The 15,171-nt window shown below is 29.0% G+C and overlaps 1 protein-coding gene across 2 annotated transcripts in view; it reads right to left on the bottom strand.

Moving 5' to 3' along the window:
* Positions 1 to 1,686: 1,686 nt before the first annotated feature.
* Positions 1,687 to 15,171, bottom strand: part of LOC111033116 (carcinoembryonic antigen-related cell adhesion molecule 6-like) — an 84,770-nt gene continuing 71,285 nt past the window's right edge. For both annotated transcript variants that reach the window (XM_022313709.1, XM_022313710.1), the window contains exons 5-7: positions 12,240 to 12,373; positions 2,557 to 2,770; positions 1,687 to 2,164 (exon numbers count right to left, since the gene is read on the bottom strand). In XM_022313709.1, coding sequence (XP_022169401.1) covers positions 2,085 to 2,164; positions 2,557 to 2,770; positions 12,240 to 12,373 — 428 coding nt within the window. In that variant the 3' untranslated portion in view covers positions 1,687 to 2,084. The remainder of the gene's footprint in view (positions 2,165 to 2,556; positions 2,771 to 12,239; positions 12,374 to 15,171) is intronic.

Below are 15,171 nucleotides of genomic sequence, written 5' to 3'. Positions count from 1 at the left end.
ATATATGTTTTTTTATTATGTTTGCACAGACGCTGTCCATGGAAAAAGCAAGCACAAAGTAGGTACAATCACTATAGCGTACAGCCAACGATCGCCAGGCGCCACGCTTCAGGACTAAAAGTGCGACTAGTTCGACTCTCCTATCTTACCCGGTCATGGGAGAGGTGTGACGAGGGATCGAAGAGCTGGCTGCATACGTATAACCTAACCTAAGACTTTATGCTCTACGTATAACCAATTCCGTGGCGATGACCACTGTCCATAATTTCCAGTGACAGAGTGTCACTACTAATATTAATATTTTGTTGTAATAAAATTCTAATAATATACATTTTAGGTTTAATTTCGTACGTTATTTGTGCCTGTGTTTTATTCTCACCTCTCGGTTCGGCAGACAACACCAATTTTAATCGAACAACGACAGTCATTATCAACCACTGGACTCATCGCACTCCACGTCAACACATTTTACTATATATAATTTAACACAGTAATTGGATTAAAATAACATATTATAATACAATGATATCAGTTGCTAATAATAAGTAATATCCCTCAGTTTAAATCATCGGTAAAAAGCTTACTGAAGTCGTAATGTCACCACAATACGCCCAAGCATCACACGCTCATGGAACCATATAGATATAATATATTTTGGTTAATTATTTGAAATAGTTATAGGTAACTCTGCAGCCCATTTTTCATTATTTGATTCAATACGCATTATATTTGCTACTGAGTGGTGTCAACATATTTTCCAATACATTGTAGGTAATGCTTTATTGCATTTTATAGATGGTCAATAATAATTACTACGAATAAGTAATATGTCATGCAAGATGATAGTCATTATATTTATTGTATTACAAAAATTCCTTAATTTTACATAAATACACGAAATAACTGATTTCGTGATACGATTACATTGTGTTATTATACATAGTATAATAAATATTATAAGTATATTAAATATTAATAACTATGATAAACTAAAACAGTAACAAACTTAAGGAATTGATTCGTATTGGCAATATTCAAATATTTTGAAACTCATTTAAATCTTTACATTACCTCTTTACTTTAATAATTTGATATTTGGTAACCCATAGTACCCATGTAGAAAGGAAGTTCACATAATATAAAACACAATTAAGTAAATATATGCACAAAACAAAATTATATTGATGTGTGATTACTGATTGATGTGCTGTATGTCATTAAATTAATGGAAACAATATCAATGTTTGTCATTGATAACCATCAATCCAATGTAAATAAAAATAAAATAATTATTCGGAACGTTAAAAATAATCGTGATACCTAAATATCGCCAGGTTTCAAATCGGTAAATAAAAACAGTCACTTGTTTGTTTTATTACATCTCCAAATCGCAATTTGTTATTGAAATTTTTTTTTTAAAACCGTACCTATTAGTTATGGCACGCCGCAATGAATTTTGTATATGTTGTTTCTGTGAACTGCGCCCAGAATTGAAGATACCTAAGGTAATATTTCTTAACACAAGTGATCAGTATGCGAGAGATGCGTCATATGTAAAGTAATGCCACCCCTAAATCGACTATACTTATTTATTACAGGTATAACTAATACAATTGAGAAAAACATATTGTATTAAAATACAGTTCTTATTTAATATAAATTAATTTTCAATATATAAATATTAGTAGATATCGATAACTATTGGTAATATTATTAAATATAAAATATGACATTTTTATTTTGTACATTGAAGTTGATATTTTGATAACATCCCCTTAGGAAATTCCTACCGACGTGCCTTCTAGGTATTGTTTCTCTAAAAGATATAAATTTATTTATAATGTTTTATTTCTTACCACTAACATTATGAAACGTGAGAAACGAACCAAAGTGAATTAGGTATTAAACAATTTAAAACACATGATGATATATTTAACACAAGTAGTACATGTTTATTTATATAGGGATAAACTATATCTATTACAATCCAATTTACAAATAAAATACATTTTTCAAAAAATTAAAATATTAGAATAAAATTATTTTTGATATGATATTTTTTATTTATTTATTGATAATTTGTTTTAAAAAAACACATGTATGAGTAATAAAAATAGGAACACGACGACTCTGTTGGAATTGCACTTGCTGGAAGATCCTGTAACTAAAATAAGAATAATACCGAACGTTAGACAATGAGGTCTACAGTATCACAGTGATGTGAAAAAACACAATTTAAGATGTTATGACATTCAAACGGTAATGGATGTATTGTGAATTTTACAATAAATCATTCAATGTGGGAGTCATGACTTGGGACGACGACATTGTAACTTTACTGTACGGTTATTATAGTTGAAGTATGGGTCAAAAATATGTAAACCAGTGAAGGAAAGAACGAAAAAAATTCTCTTAATCAGCAATAGATCATTTTTACTCTTAAAAATTATTATTCCAAACCGATTTTCAAATGTAATAACAACTATTAGCATAGTTATATATATATTTTTTTTATATTCGAGATCTATGTATAAATAAGCGTGGGTAATTTATTACCGAGCAGGAGTGCTTCTCTTTTATCTTGTCTGGGCAGCACTTTCTCGTTGTCACTAGTCCACAATACGGGTGATAGTACAGCCACACACCTGACACTCACTGCCCCGTTCAGCACGGTCCCCGCATCCAGAGGTAAATGCAACCCCAAAGTTGTCGTCACGAGCCCTCGAGGGTGTTTTTGCGCTGGGTACCTCTTCAAAGATTCTTCTCTCGCCTGTGAAACACACGCACACACATATTATATAAACTTACTGGGTCTAAAAAGTGCAGAAAAAAAATAATAAATATATATTTATAACACGACACATATGTGTATATACACAATACTGCACGTGCGTATACGTGCAAAAATCATTATTTTCACCTCCAAGTAAAATATATTTCATAAAAAGCTTTGTTTATTATGTAAAAAGTTAGTTATCTCTCGGACGAATTGTATATTTTTGTTGTATGTTTTTCAAAATAACAAAAAAACTAATTGGTTTTTATTTTAAAAAAAGACAATAATAATTAATGATATATATTTGTATCTTTAAATTATATGACTGGCGTTTAATTATTGTTTCGATAGTAAAAATTTAAAACCATTACGTAATAAATTTAAAAAATAAGGTCTGTTTAAAAAAATTGGTTTGTCATGACTAAATTACAAGTAAATTTATTTCTCTTAAGTGCACCTCCTAGGATAAAATAAATAATGATAATAAGTAACTGAGTTTTTCTACAATGTTACTGTTTGATAAAATTCATGCACTATAAAAAGTATTCGGAATTTCATTATACATTGTATTATTATTAAATTATAACAATGTTAAATAATATAAATTGTGCATGATCTGGATTTCATATTTATAGTTTAATTAACTAATAGTTGGAAAACGTCGAAATAAAACAATACGATTATCCAAATATAAATATGAATTATATCTATAAATATTTTTTATGTACCATCATAGTAAACAATATAAAAATAAGACAAAGAGTTGATATTCAAGCTATGAATTTACACTTATTTTATACTTTAGTCTGTACATTAAAAAAGATAAACTAATGAAATACAGTAAAATTGAGTACCATCAAAATGAAAAATGTTCAGTTTTCCGATTGCATGTATATATTTATATAGCTCTCGATGTCAATAAACCTCTTAGGCCAATTGAAATTACATAATAACTGACTGAAGGTTATATTGGGCGTGTCGACGAAATGGAGACGGAGTTCGGACGTGTTTTTAAATGAAAGCTCACCGCATTTCGTTGTACATAATATATTCTATTTGATAGGTTATTATAGGTACAATAATCCTACTATTAGTCTTATCTGGTTGATGGATATGGTCAATCAAGATTTGATAGAAGTGAACGATTGGAAAAAAATAATTCATGATATGGATGAGCGTCGTGAAGTTGTGATGGCGACAAAAACCCTTGGAAAGTAAATTAAGCCAAATGGAAGAAGAAGAAATCCTATTAAACTGTACATTATGCTTATTATTTTAAGCTCAACAATTGCATAACTTAAATAACTATATACTTAGGTACATAATAATTGGATATTTTGAATAATTTGTACTAACTATCAGTAGTCTAATCCATCATCGAATAATATGCACGGTCGATACTCGTGTACATGCTCCCCTCCCTCTCCACAAAGAATCATATTTATTGAACGCCTTCGTTAATATTTGAAGTCTTAATAAATTGTAGGTGTGAAACTGTCACGACTGTCGTTATTTTTATTGACAAAAAAACTATCTGCAATCATGCAGAACAGTCTAGTTGTAATCGGTACCAAATAAAAATAGAAATAAAAACAAATGTTTAGCTTTAAATTCTTATGGCTGGGCCCCATGCGATAGAAGTGAATACTCCACTGGCTATAACCATCATGTAAAAATAACGTTTTATACGTTGAAATACAATTTTCTTCCTGAATCATAATTTGTCATACAACAAAAATCACAATAGAAATTTCAAAAAAGTGACGATTGAGAAGAATATATTTGTCGTTTTTTTTTTTTTTAATGGGAGTTATCGACAAAGCATTTAAGCAAATATCAGTTGCTCATCAAATATTGGCTCTTTGAAAATATGTTTTAAGTTATATTTTGTGACATTGATACTTTTTTCATGAATTTTGTGAAATATATACTGCAGGTTCCTACCAAATACACCACGGCCGTCTTTATAAAATTATAATTAATAAAATATTAATTATAATTGTATAATAATAACATTGTAAGATACATTTGTCAAACCAGATCATTATTATCGAATTCATTTTTGAATTACAAATTCATCGGTTTTTTTTTTACGTTTCGACCAGAGAATAAACTGTTTGATGTTTCAAAATATATTTATAAAATAAATCATTGGTGACAAGTGATTTGTATTATAATATATGATTCATGATTATGTATTTTATGGTAATATTTTGTTGATATTCTGATAAATGATAGTATATGTATAATGCATATATTATAATGAACGCCTTAAAAATCGTATCCAAATATCTAGATCACTGAACTTAAAATAAATAAACCGATGCGTCAAATAAAGAAACTGAATAATTTAACAGAATCTTGTTTGGACTTCAAAGGTTATACATTTTTTCGGTTCATTACGAGTGTTCTTCAATTATGTAAAAAAAAAAAATAAACAGATTTTTTAATAGTTTTTGTAAATTAATTACAGCGGAGGCCAATCCGTGGCCCAACATTCAAAAAATAAATAAAATTATTAAATGACCTCAATTTTTAATCTTTTCAGTAGTCGATAACAGATAAGAATAAAACTATGTATGTAATAAAATAATAAAAAAAATATAATAATAATTATATAACAAAATTATATTCTTAGATTAAGCTTGAGATTATTTATTTTGTACTTTTATTTTTGGGAAACGAGATTCTTGGTTCGAAGATAATTGTTTACCACAGTGGCCTGCCGAGGAGAAAATGTTGGGTGCAATGCATTTCAATATAAACGATAAATTATGCAGGTAATAATAAGAGTCCAAAAACATATCGTGAAAATGATAATATGTTTTAGTCTAACCGGAATATGAGCGCCGCGAACTTTAAGTCTTATAAAATCATGGTAAATGATCGTTAGGTTTTTAGCATAGATCCGATTTTGCGGGTAAACCTTCTAGTGGAAATTATAAGTTATTCTTAAAATATATAATATTATAGTGATGAAAATTCAAATTCACTTCAACCCTTGCTCGACTGTATAATTACGGTTCGTACACCGGATTTCGGCACGGGGTACCCCCCCTCCCCCTTATATGACAAAAAAAACCACACCGTGACCGAAATGCGTGCATGAAGCTTGCGTGTAATAATCCTTTTCACAGGCACATCATATTTTAAACGCCATTATGCAAAAGACAACCTCGTTAAGAAATTCTAGAGTTATTTATTTGTTTACATTTTTTACCGGCGGCTCAAAGCCGTTCTATGCAGCAATTTAGTCGGTGTAAAAAATATATAATGCTGTACTAAACGGAAGCCATCAATGGTAAATAAATCATTGTACGCGCACCGTCACATTAATAATCGCAGTACGCACCTATTACGCAAAATCATTTTATTTTAATCGATTTTCGACGAATTTAACTTTTAAGTAACAATTTTTTACTCTGATTTGTAATCATGTGTAATCATTGTGCACCCGCGTTTATTTTCGATGATTTTTTTCTGTGGTTTCCCTCTTTTGGTGTATTCGAATACATTAAAAAAATCATTGATTGTCATTCATAAACATTACTACGTTCCTATACATTAAGTATAAATGAGGTTCAAACTGCAAAAAATTAAAAATTAATATATCGTTTTAATTTCACTTTTCATCGAATAATATATAATATATACAATCATTGTACTACACACTATAATAATATAACCCATATTTACAGTTGACCAATGTAAGGTTCATGCATGACCGTATAGAATGCCAAATAATAATATATACATTAAAGGCATAATGACATGTGTGCCTAGGTATTTTATTATGAATTATAGAGAAAAAAAACGTTAACAATACACCGCGTAACGAGGGGTGTGACATTATTTTGTTTCTTTATACCTCTATAATACATGATAATATATTTATGTATATTATATCGTTGAAATGTTGGCCAGTCATCAAAGCGTGTAGGATACATTTTCAAACGTGGTTGATTAATTATTATATTTGAATTTGTGTTTTAATGACAAATGATTCAATCACGCCATTCCTATAATAATATTATACACAGCAGGTAATAACACAATTATGCGGATTCTATAACTGTACCAAGGACTGGTGAGCATTAAAACCGTTTTAAAAAAATACCTTTTTCTTTATTATTAAGACAATTTAACATTTACAATTTGTACAGTCAAATATGTACAATATTATATAAAAAATAACAAGTCTTGATTGCTTACAACAAAATACACCTATACGTTTATATTTTCTTACCAAAAGTAAAGCCAAGATAATTTAACACAAGAAAATAATTACGAGCCTTAGTACAAGCTAGCTTCTCCGGTAAAAGTAAAAATTACAAATTCTAATAGAAAAGTCTATCATTATTTTAACAATTACAAAAACTTCAAAAATATATCAAATAAAATCGAAAAGGAACTCTACATTATTAAATCCGTAGACAACTTCTAAACTCAGACTAAAACACCACGCCACCCAAGACATCTTCCTAGAATACCAACAATACCGACAACTAACAAATTCTTAGTTTTCTCATGTTTCTCGTATTATAATAAATGCATAACTTTGTAAAAGCATTTGGTCCATCGAAACAGTTGATTAATCACAACAAAATTAAGCCTGTCTATGTATTTATCTACAGCTTTATCATAACTTATAATAATGCAGTTGTGTGATAAAAAATATAACTTCAGAGATACGAAACAATGTAATATCATTCTACACGGGTAATTCTTTTCATGAATTAGATTGTCGTGTTTTTTATATACATTCATAAAACTATATACATTGCTAAAAAAATTAACGTATATTGAAAAGAAATACTTTTACGTTAACTGAGATAGTATATTGCTACCACTAGTACTACAGTGTCCGTCTAGAAAATCTAATGCCTTTCAAGTTCTCTGTCAATATGAATGTGTAAGCTTTTGAAATATTTGTCAAGTCCAACAGACCGGAATTCATCCATTTCGCATGTGTCTTAGACCCGAGAGGATTACACGTGGGCTATATAAGGTGGTGAAATGGATTTTCATTCAACTCAAAAAGCTAATGCTTTGTCGCTTCATGAATGGTCGGACTAAGGACACACGTTTAAACGCTATAGGTATTAAAGCAGTATACTCCATACCTATATTTGAGCATCTACTCAGCTTTCGAAAACATTTTGTCCACTGTTAGACCACGTACAGGGCTGCTCATAAGATTCTGTTTAAATAGTAATTAACTATATTGTACGGTGACACTCGAATCGCCTTCCAAATTTAGTTAGGTGACTTTTTATCACTCGAATTGTCTCTTATAGCACGCCTAGATTATTAATTAATATATCGATAGTTGTACATGTACTATTGTACTATCGTTATTCATATCGATTTCCGCAGTATTTAAAAATGTTAATTTTAAGGCAGTCAGTATTTCTCAGACCAATTCATTTGTCGATTATCAGTAAAAGATCGAGAACAAAAGGTCAACAGATAGATACTCAGCGACGTTTTAAAACGAAAATCTTTTGAACAGTTCTCTGAACCACCAGCAAAACTATTCCACTGTGAGATGAAAAATAATGACTGTCTAATAGAATTATATTTAATCTAAATTATTGTACTTATGTGTTGACTATTCACTATTTATTATTATTATTAATTATTATTGCTGTGTCAATCTACTTACTAAAATATTTATGTAAACTTAAGTTTTTGATTGTATAACAGATGATAAATATTTCATCTATATTATTTTTTGTATTGGTTATTGATTTTTTTAAACATTTGAAACAGTATATTTGTAAAAATTGTATATTCAATGTGTATATTATAAATGGTAGTAATTATTTAATTCATTAATATTTACTATAATGTAAGGTTCTAAATCAATTAATTAAAGCTATCTGAGGCGATTCCAGTACAATGAAGGTCGCTGCCCAAAACACGAGGTGTTGAAGTGAATAATATTTTTGAGTCGGAACGCAATTTCTTTTTTAAAAAAAAATTCATGGGAGGCAATTCGAAGGTCAGATGAAAGGCGATTCGTGAGGGTCCTGTTGTACGATACCTAGGTACCACGTATATTCCGGTTAGGTCTCCAGAGCTTCGGTGGGGCGAGTTTTACGAAAACTAAACAAAACATTTCCCCCCTGATCTCGGTACTTATATAATAGAAATTTAGTTGATGGATTTTCGAATTAATTTTAAACGATCAACTACCTACAATAATAGTATGTTTAAAGTTGCCTACCGTCGTAGGGTTATTTACGCGTCCGCTAAAATTGTTTGGCGTCAGCTCGAAAACGATCTATTTCAACTAATAAACAATGGTTTTTAATTGTGTTTGCGTTCCACGAGTCATTATACATATATATAAGCAAACAAACTGATATATATTTATACATATTTATATATATTATACGAATCGAGTTTTGTGAAATTACGCGTTGCACTCGTGTGTTAATATAGTCACTATTTGGACAGCAATTAATTAAACACCTGCTGCAAGTGTATATTAGTAGCGGAATCTCGGTAACGGAATTAAACAAGCGATAAGGCGGCCAGAGAAAGAAAAACGAATCCGAATCGGCGGCTACATCGCCTTCGTCGTTTTGTTGTGCGAGAATTTATCTTTGGCGTAAATCCGATATAGGGTACAGCCGAGCTGGTTGTGCGTTTCATTAGCGGGCGACCGTGTAGGTCTCCGTCTTTCGTCTCCGGCGGCAATAAAACCGCCCCGACGAAAATATAGCCATTCCAGTAGGTATAAAGAGCGAAGAAAAAATAAACATTTTATTATTTTTCGCGCCCGTAAATATATTATCTCGCACACTTTTTGAACGCTCAAGTTCAATCTGGCCGGCTTTGTGTCGTAAAAAAAAAAAGAGAAAAAACGTGTCTTTTTTCTAAACGCCATAAACAACAATATTTTAAAACGCGCATGGACGAATGACGTCGGATTAGATTTAAATCTCCGTTGCAATGCAGTTTCCTGTTTCAACCGAAATATAGATTCTTTATAGGTAACTATACGATTGGATAAGCGAAATGCAGCGGCAGCTATTATATTATTATTATTATTATTATGATTATTATTATTATTATTATTATTATTATACGGTTGTTGTAGTTATTAATTTGAATGTTTCACGGTTGTTTGTAAGTTCCCTCGACTGTTTGGCAATAGTTTCAAAATAAAACGCAGGTATATAATAGGTGGTAACTGCAGGTAACTGTACTAAACGTTTGTAAACATGATTTGATAATATTCAACAAAGCTCTTGGCGATTGACTCGAAAAAACTCATATTTCAAATATTAATGACGAAAGGCGCGTTGAATATTAGATAGCGAAATGCAGCAACTACCTACTACTTCATTCATTTCGTAACTAAAATAATATTATAATAAATGCAATTACAAGGTACTTAATTTTATTCAAGCTTGAAAAAATTATTCACATTACGTTGTACAAACTAAATTAAATATTTATTTACTGTCAACAACTTTTCAAATTTTATTTTTATTAAGTAACAAACCAAATGAAAGTTTGCACATTATGTTAATAGTTATTATTATTGTGTATACATTTTTTAGGACCGTAATCAAAGATTATGAATTTAACAGGAAAAAAAAACTTAAACACTTAAAATGGAACGTTTTTAAACAAGTTTAACATTTCGTAGTTCTAATCCGACATTTTAATGGTTAATTGCAATACTTTAAATATCCGTTTCTTAGAGTAATTTTGTTTATTTTGTGTATTTTCTCACGTCAGACGTAGAATGCGTATCCGCTATAAATAATTTATGCGATTTAGTGTCATTAAACCCATGTTTAATATATCTAATTTACTGTCTAAAGTATGGAATTCCTACATTTGTGTGGAAAGCGTAATTGGTTTGTTTTTAAATTTATACGATTTGAATTCGTTACGTATTATATAGAGTCTAATTGCCAGTAATCCATCACGTTTATATTCAAATTAAAGTAATTCATATTATTTCAATTATAATAGCGATGAAAAAAAATATAGGTTCCACATGACTCATTTTTGTTTTAAATTTAGTACTTTATTAATGTTTTATCTATAAAGTTTGGTTATCTTTCGCAAATCCTCGTCGTGTACGAAAGGTTGAAAAGATAAAATAAATATTAATGTGCAATATTAGATATAGAAGTACTATGTTAAAATAAAGCTTTCTTTTTATCTACATACAATTCAGCTTATATGTATCTGATATTTATATAATACGCATATCCATGTGACTTGGGTTTTTGAAGTATAACAAATATATCGTTTATCTGTACGTATATTGTTATACCGAATAAATATGAAAGACAGAACGCGTTGTTATTGAGTAAGAAAAACAATATGTGTCTTATGTTTTTTGCAAAATATGTTACGAGGCAACACATTTATATCAAAATATATGATAGGTATATTATTTGATGTATACAATTCTTAAACGAAAAATAAATCGACAAAAATAAATTTAACAAACTTACACTTCTTACAACGGTTATTTTTGAAGTGTTATTTTAGCAGATATTTTGTATTCGATTTCCTATATGGTGTGGACTATGGTCGATGTCAAAGGAATATTGTTTGATTTAAATTATTGTACGTACACGGGTGTAGTAATTATAAGTTGCAAAATAAAATTGTATCGTAACATCATTATAATACTTAATACAAATATAATTTTTATTGCGTTTTCATCTACACTGTCGATCGAAAAATAGTGTATAGAAACGGTGAAATTTTAAATTGAAAAAAATTGTTGTTACTACACAAAAAAAAAGGATTCGGAGGAGTTTCTAATAGTCGGTGAAATATGTAATTTCGTCCCGGTATACTTTGCTGGCACACTCACACACACACACACACATACACAATGTATATATTATAATATTATAAATATAGATGGTATCAGTATACAGTCGTGTACTTGCCGGAGCTCCGAGGAGGGACGGTAGTAGACGTGGTTTATGACTGTAAAACATTATATTATTATAACCTGTCTTTGAACAGACCATTTCATATCGGGAATATTATGACCGCATAAAGGGTCGTACGGTGTCCAGAGACCTTTACAGAAACACGCATCTACCGAGCTGCAGTTATCGAAAACGACGAAACTCGCAGGAAACCATTTATTTACATTTTATTTTTTATATTACTATTATTTGAACACGAGTTACGAGTCAAAAGGTCTAACTTTTGGTTTAATTTTCAATTAAAATTTAAAATAATAGAAAATACGGCTTTTTTCTTCATTTATCAGACTTAAGTCATTCTAGTCTAAACATATCAAATATTTCGATTTCTTAACAATACGGTTAACATGTTTTACCGGACATAATATTATGATAATAATAAGCCATTGACCTACTGAAGAGTTTTTATCTTTAAAATTGCATTTTGTTTTGAATTTTAAAAAAAATCGAATACCGTTAAGAATTTTTGATCGTAATTTACTTACCGAAATGTTATTAATGTACCAATGCAGACTGGATGCTGGGTAAGACTTGGCTGATGTACAGTTCAAATTTATCGTGTCACCAAACTGGTAAGTTGATTTATCTCCAGTGATGTACGGACCATCTTTAGGCAAGTCTGAAAAATGAAAATAAAACGTGGTTATAATAATATTATAAGTCATATTATTGTTTTAAATTATTTGTGATATAATTGTATTTTTCCTTTTCTTAAAAAAACTAAACGTTTTAACTTACTCCTTACTATACTATCAGCTTAGTTTAGGCCGTTACATAATATCAAACATTATTCCGTGACATAATATTCACAATCATTTTAAAACGTTCCGTAATGGAATTAGAGAATATTATGAGCTATAATAAATCATTTTTATTTTTTATTTAGCTAGCGGATTACAGTTTAGCTATTAATTAAGTAATTTAATACCAATTGATTTGAAAACTCTCCAAATTATGAAATGTAAACTAACGAAAACAAAAAAATTGTACATAAAATATTATGATTGATTCATACATCAATCTCATATTTGAGAGGTTTTAAAATATTATTCTACACAGTTGAACACCTATATTGCCTATGCGGAACGCCGTCTAACATCTGATAATTTGTATTATTCAAGAAAAAGAAAATATTTGTGTGGAGAATTCGTCATGCAATATTGCTTTATTCACCTATTGGTGTATTCGAGTTTTATGTTTAAAAAAAACGGTAAATAGTGATATAATTTCGAAACCAGTGAACCAATAAACGCCCGTTTACATTTAAAATCTGAGTGAATATGAGTTAATACACCGATAACCTTCGGAAACAATAGCAAATTTATGTTTATACGATTGATGCTCAGATATTATAATATGTAGTTATGATTACGTTAATATGGGAAATTAAATTTTAAATTTATCAAAAACAAATGCGTGCGTACCCAGTAATAATTATACTGGCCAGTTGAGATATTTTAAACTGTATAGAGCCTATTGTCTACTAGTGGTAAACATTTCAAATGATATAGGAATTAATTAATTGCTCTATTGTTGTTTTTTTTCCACGAAACACAAATATTTGAACCATGTTTTTATAGCTTTATAATATGATTAAAAATGGAATAGTATAATAGCATCTGAATACCACCTACACAACTTTATATTATTATTTGTTTTATTAAATTTTCAGCATGAAAATGTATGTTATTAATACAATTGCATTTAATTTGTTCATGTGAAAGCATATTTCAATATTATTGACTAAAGCGTAAAATAAATATAAATATTTTAGTATTTCATATCGTGGTTTGTATTATAATTATTATTATATGTCCATTGATTACATGTATATTATTATTTATAGATTATAAAATGTGTTTACTCTTGATGATAAATCGTTTAAATAAAGCACTAACCATTGTTTTATTTATATTTTATTTTTTAGTATAAATTTGATAACGTTACATAATTATAAACAAATACAATATAAAATATTTGGCGATTAAAACCAATTGAAAATTGAAAAACATGTTTACAAAATCAAAATCAAAAGTAAATAAATTGTTTATTTAATACAAAGCGTTTTATTCGGTTAAAACTATAACCGCAATATTATATCCAATATATTTTGTTTAATGATATAATATACTGTGTTTCGTTGGAACTTTATTTTAGAATAAATTATTATAAGTTAAATATGAACAGAATGTACATTAATAAACTCATTTTATTTCTCCTTAGTTAATTATATTCAATTTTAAAAACATTTTTTTTTTTTAATTTACACCATTTCAATCTAAGATTCCGTAAATACTTATATATTTTAATAACTTATTTAAAAACAAACAGGACATTTTACAAATTAATTATCACATAAACGTAAGATAAGTGCCAAGCTGTTTCGATTTAACTGTAAAACAATTAAACGAAGATCTTCTATGGAACAGAGAAACATATAAAAAAAACACCTCCATAACTTATTGTAAGTACTCGTAGAGAAATCATATTTATAAAAAAAAATCCATATATTACAGTTTATGTCAATGCTGAAACAGTAAATTACAACAATTTCAGTTTTCTTTTTTTCCAGTTTTTATTATTATTATTATTTTTATTATTATTACTAGTGCTATTATACAGGTCATCGATGCATTTTATACGCTTCCACCAAGATTTTCCTTTCACCTCTATTTCTTGCAGTTTCCATTTCTATTGAGCCACCTGAAATATCTTTCAAATATCATTCCATGACTGCGATGAGGACTTAACCTGGGTGGGTTTTTTTGTTGGGTTTTCAAGTATAGAACGTTTTGTATAGCCTTAAATCAGGTCACCGATCATAGTCTGAGCATTCAAATCATTTAACCTTAAGGAACACATTCTAATTTATTTTAAACTTTTGTATAACATTTTTAGTTATGCATTTTTTCGTCTCTGCTTATACTCCCCCTAGTATTGAGTTCACACAGGCTTATATAATTTCTGATGAACTTTTCTTTCTGGAGAAAATAATGCTTTTCCTTCACCTGTGCAGTGGACTATGTCTCACATGTATACATTGCTACCGGTCCCAAATAGCATAAGTGAAATGTGTCATTTGTGGTTTTCGACAATAACTATTTGAGCTGACTGTGATGTCGGTTCATTGCTTGTTTTTTATTTCATTTCGTTATCAATTAAAGTTATTTTTCATTGTTAATCTAATTAATACACACGATACTATTTTTGATTTATTTTCAATACACCTAATCCGATGTTTACAAACACTCGAGGCTGAATTTTTCAAAATTATACAAACGCATAAGTAAAATGTATCTCATTAAGTCGTGAGCAAACTCATAAACTCGTAACAACTCGATTATAATAATATATTTATCAAACTTTAATGTTTTCAATTAAATAACTTAATTAGGTACCATTAAACTGAAAGTCTAC

This window comes from Myzus persicae, unplaced genomic scaffold, assembly GCF_001856785.1.
Source record: "Myzus persicae strain clone G006 unplaced genomic scaffold, MPER_G0061.0, whole genome shotgun sequence".
Classification (NCBI taxonomy): domain Eukaryota; kingdom Metazoa; phylum Arthropoda; class Insecta; order Hemiptera; family Aphididae; genus Myzus; species Myzus persicae.
Note: the sequence above shows the minus strand (reverse complement) of the source record. Positions and strands in the feature narration are given on the sequence as shown.